General features: G+C 44.7%; 1 protein-coding gene across 1 annotated transcript; it reads right to left on the reverse strand.

The window, feature by feature from the left end:
• Positions 1–394: 394 nt before the first annotated feature.
• Positions 395–3701, reverse strand: LOC125004637 (keratin, type I cytoskeletal 17-like). Its single transcript, XM_047579413.1, has 8 exons — positions 3244–3701; positions 2568–2650; positions 2173–2329; positions 1862–2026; positions 1640–1765; positions 1271–1491; positions 845–882; positions 395–744 (listed from the first exon to the last, which is right to left on the reverse strand). The coding sequence occupies exons 1-8, from the start codon at positions 3634–3636 to the stop codon at positions 638–640; spliced, it is 1290 nt and encodes a 429-aa protein (XP_047435369.1). The 5' UTR covers positions 3637–3701; the 3' UTR covers positions 395–637.
• Between the last annotated feature and the right edge of the window lie 525 nt (positions 3702–4226).

A 4226-nucleotide genomic window follows, 5' to 3' on the forward strand; every position in this document is an offset into this window, starting at 1 on the left:
ATCTAGATTTTAAATGTTTCCTTTTAAAAAGAATACTGATTTAGCAAATAGAAAGATATATCCTACCCTTGTAAGAGGAAGGAATCTTATTTAATTTTAGCTATGGTATCTTTAGTTGCTTACAGCACAATACTTATATATATACTATTTTATATATAATTTCAACCTTTGGAATTTCTTTACAGCTAATCAATAAGGTGAAACAAGGATGCTTATTTAAAAAAAGTCACAGAAACTAAAACACAGACACAAAGACTAGTGGGAGTTTGGTCTAAACTAACAGAAATTCTTGGATCACAGAGACGCACTATGGTGACATGTAATTTACCTACAGCTGAACCTTGGTGTAGAAAAACTTTCTCAAAGACGACAGCACAAAAAACACAATTGGTAGTGGATTTTTTAAATTTCATTTTAATGTTTCTTTAAATGCAGAGGTGCTTTGCTTTTCTTCAATATGCTCCACTGATGTTACAAAATTTAAGAAAGAAAACATTTTGCAGTTAAGTCAAATTAAGTATTTTCATACAAGAAAACTCTTCTTCATGCTTGCATTTAGTAGTTTTTTTCCTTGTCGCGGTTTGATTTATTTTTGGTTTTTAATCAGTTGACTCAGATCAGTTGTGAACCCAGCACTCTACTTGCTGATGATCTCTGTGTCCACATCCTCTGTGCGGGACACTACTTTCCCATCAATGATCTCCTCAATCACCACCTTTGTCCTCTGGGTGATGACGGGTTTATCTGCAGAGCAAATCAGAAAAAAAGTTGTACAAACCTGTTTTCACATTTCATTCATCAACGGCAAAAGAGAGGGAAAAATGCTGCAGTGATGTGAACTCACGTTTGACCTCCTGCTGCACGACGGTTTGGACGGTTGACCTACAAAGATATGCAAAAGTTAGTTTTTCATTTTTAACACTTGAGAAACACATAATGCAGATGTTAAAGGACCAACGGGTCAACGGTTTTAAAAAACATACTTATGTGCACATTTGTTTGTGACAAATGGGAAAAAAAAGTTACCTGCCACCCTAAAGGTACTAATCAACAACTTGTTTACCCTGTGATATTCAAGGAGAATGTGTTTTGTTACTATAGTACAGAGGGAGATCTGTTTCTGGTCTTTATGCTAAACTGAGCCTCGTTCTGTTTTGATTCCAATATCTGAATGTACACGTGAATGGTGAATGTTCCTTTTTAACATTTTACCTGCTGGCCTTATTCCAGTGTGTTAGGTTGAACTTTGTGCGACAAACATTTTACTTACTTTCCGCTCTCTCCATCCAGCAGTCTCCTGTACTCTGCGATCTCCATCTCCAGCCTGGTCTTGATGTCAAGCAGTATCTTGTACTCTGAGGACTGCCTCTCGATGTCCGTCCTCATCTGGCAGAGCTCGTTCTCCAGGGCATCGACTTGGGCCTGGCGCTGGCACAGCTGCTGGCTGTAGCAGGTCTCCGTCTCCAACAGCTGGCCCTCCAGGGCAGATTTCTGAAGAACAAACACATGAGCGTTGGCTGAGTGCTAATTGCTTGCTTTTCAACTTCTCTTTCCAGCTGCGTCGCCTAAGGCACAGAAAACTGACAGAGGAGTCACAAAAGGTGACTGACGGTTTGTGTCTGTGTAGGTCTGTCATTACCAGGCTGAGCTGGGACTGCAGTTCGATCTGAAGTGACTGCAGGGTCTTCTTCAGGTCATTGATTTCACTTTTGGAGATTGTGAGGGTCTCCGTGCACGTCACCACTTGTTTGTTCAGTTCGTCAAACTGGAAGACAAAGAGTGGACATAGAGATGGTCACAAGGCTGCTGAGGATCCTTCTTTCTAGATACGGCTCAATGTACGATTTCACGCTCCCCTCACCTTGACTTTGTACCAGGCTTCCATTTCTTTGCGGTTCTTTGTGGCGATAGCTTCGTACTGACACCTGACCTCATCCAGGATCTTGTTCAGGTCTTCCTGAGGCTTGGCGTCCACCTCCACGTTCACGGAACCACTGGACACTTGGCAACGCAGGGCTGCCATTTCCTACAAGAAGCATAACAGGCCAAAAAAATTATAAATGAGCCTCTGAGGCCTTGGAAAAGAGCCAAAACAGCAAAACTGCAGCCGTAAAACTAAGAGTCTATGCCTGGGTCACTGAGATGCTGTGATCCTAACAGAAAGCCTCTCACCTCTTCGTGGTTCTTCTTCAGGTAGACCAGCTCCTCCTTCAGGCCCTCCACCTGCATCTCCAGGTCAGACCGGGACATGGTAAGCTCATCCAGGACTTTACGCAGCCCAGCGATGTCTGACTCAACCGAAAAGCGCACTGACTGCTCATTCTCGAACCTGTCAATCAGAAAGAAAGCAATTAATATTAAAACCAGCAACAAGCCAAGACTCCAGAAGAAACCGGCTAAGCCGGTTTTACCAGACCGTTAACAGCCTTGTTGATTATGTGCCCACAAGGCTTGAAACAGCTGAGCCGAACATGCCATTTAAGAACAATACATAAGGTGTCTCAAAATTCCACATTACAAAACACACTTATACTGACTATGGGGGGGATAAAGAACTGTGAGCTCACTTGATTTTGAAGTCCTCTGCCGCAAGTCTGGCGTTGTCAATCTGCAGCATGAGCCTGGCATTGTCCTGTGTGGCATTGTAGATCTAGAAAAAAAAAAGAGTCTGTCATTAAATATCCTTACCAACGTGTGTTAATAATTCCTTGTCTGGAATGTGGGCTGGTAGGGCACTGCTTTGAGTTGTTTTTTGTTTGTTTATTTTTTTGTAACTCCACAGTTGACACTGCTGATCACTGCTGAGACTCTGAATCAGATATACCACTAACCCATACATGCATGGACACCTAGTGCCTGGCATTTTAAGAGGTTTTCTTCTGAGGGCATGCAACTGTGTGATGATGCTGAAAAGACTTCAAATAGTCTGCCCATGTGCAGTGTGTCACTTGAAGGAGAGACTATTACAAACGTTGCTAATAAAGATTGCTGCCAAACTAAATTTCGATGTAACTTGTGTGCAATAAAGTTCTTCTTCTTCTCCTTCTTAAATAAGAATATACAAGAAATTAAAACGACTAGCAATCCAATCCCCTGACGCAACAATCGTTGTCGTTAGTTTATGCGATGGGGGGATAAAGAAGATTTACAAAAATAACTAGAAGTAAATTTTTTAAAAGTGTGTGGGCATTGCATTTTTCTTCTCAAGCTTAGTTATGATGCGTGTGAGAAAGGAAGGTTTACCTTTTTGCGCAGGTCATCGATGACTACGTTGTACTGGCTGTAGTCTCTGGTTTGGACGGTCCTCTTCTCGTACCACTCCCGGATTTGGCGCTCGAGCTGCGCGTTGGCTGTCTCCAGAGAGCGCACCTTCTCCAGGTAGGTGGCCAGGCGGTCGTTGAGGTTCTGCATGGTCGCCTTCTCGCCACCCGACACGCCGAAGCTGTTGTTGCTGCTGCCCCCAGCTCCCAGAGCCGATGACAGGTCAAAGCCAGAGCCCAGGTTGCTGGAGGCGTAGGACACCCGGACGCTTCTGCCGCCTGCCCCGCCATAGACGCTCGTCCCGCGCCGAGCGCTGGAGACGGAGGGCATAGAGTACATGGACATGGAGGATTGTCCGGAGCGGTATGAGGTCATGGTGAACTGTGTTCTCAGGTGCAGCTTTCACTGAAACTCAAGGAGAAGCGTGGAGGAGCTGGTGTCGAGGCGCACCGGGAGATGAGCTTTATAGCTGCCTACCTGGAGGCGGGAGGGGCCGAGAAGACAGGTGGGTGGAAGATGCAGCTATCACAGGTGCGCCGTATCTCTGGGTGTAGTTGGCATTCAGATTCATCGCTCACATGAAACTTTCAGATAAAGGACACTGGGCGTGTGAGACGTTGCTCATTCAAGCTGTCATGTTTAATTGGGGCCATTTAATCTCAGCCGGAAATGGCGGATTCAGTTTTCCTTTACTGGCAACTCAGTGGCTTTAACCGCACATTTGGAGCTCATATGTGAGTTTATTTAAGTTTCAACCTGTAGATTTTCCCTGCTCTTCTTTTCTCCCTCTTCTCTGCTTATACCCAGCTGATCTTAGGCAGAAGGGTCCCTCCATATGAGCTGGCTCAAGGTTTTCTCCCTGTTAAAAGCGAGTTTTTCCTGTCCACCGTCGCCTCCAGGCTTCAGGCTTCAGGCTTGCTCCGTGGGTTTCAGGTGGGTTTTTGTAAAGCGATTTGTATTGTTAT

Source organism: Mugil cephalus, chromosome 2, assembly GCF_022458985.1.
Source record: "Mugil cephalus isolate CIBA_MC_2020 chromosome 2, CIBA_Mcephalus_1.1, whole genome shotgun sequence".
Taxonomy (NCBI): Eukaryota; Metazoa; Chordata; class Actinopteri; order Mugiliformes; family Mugilidae; genus Mugil; species Mugil cephalus.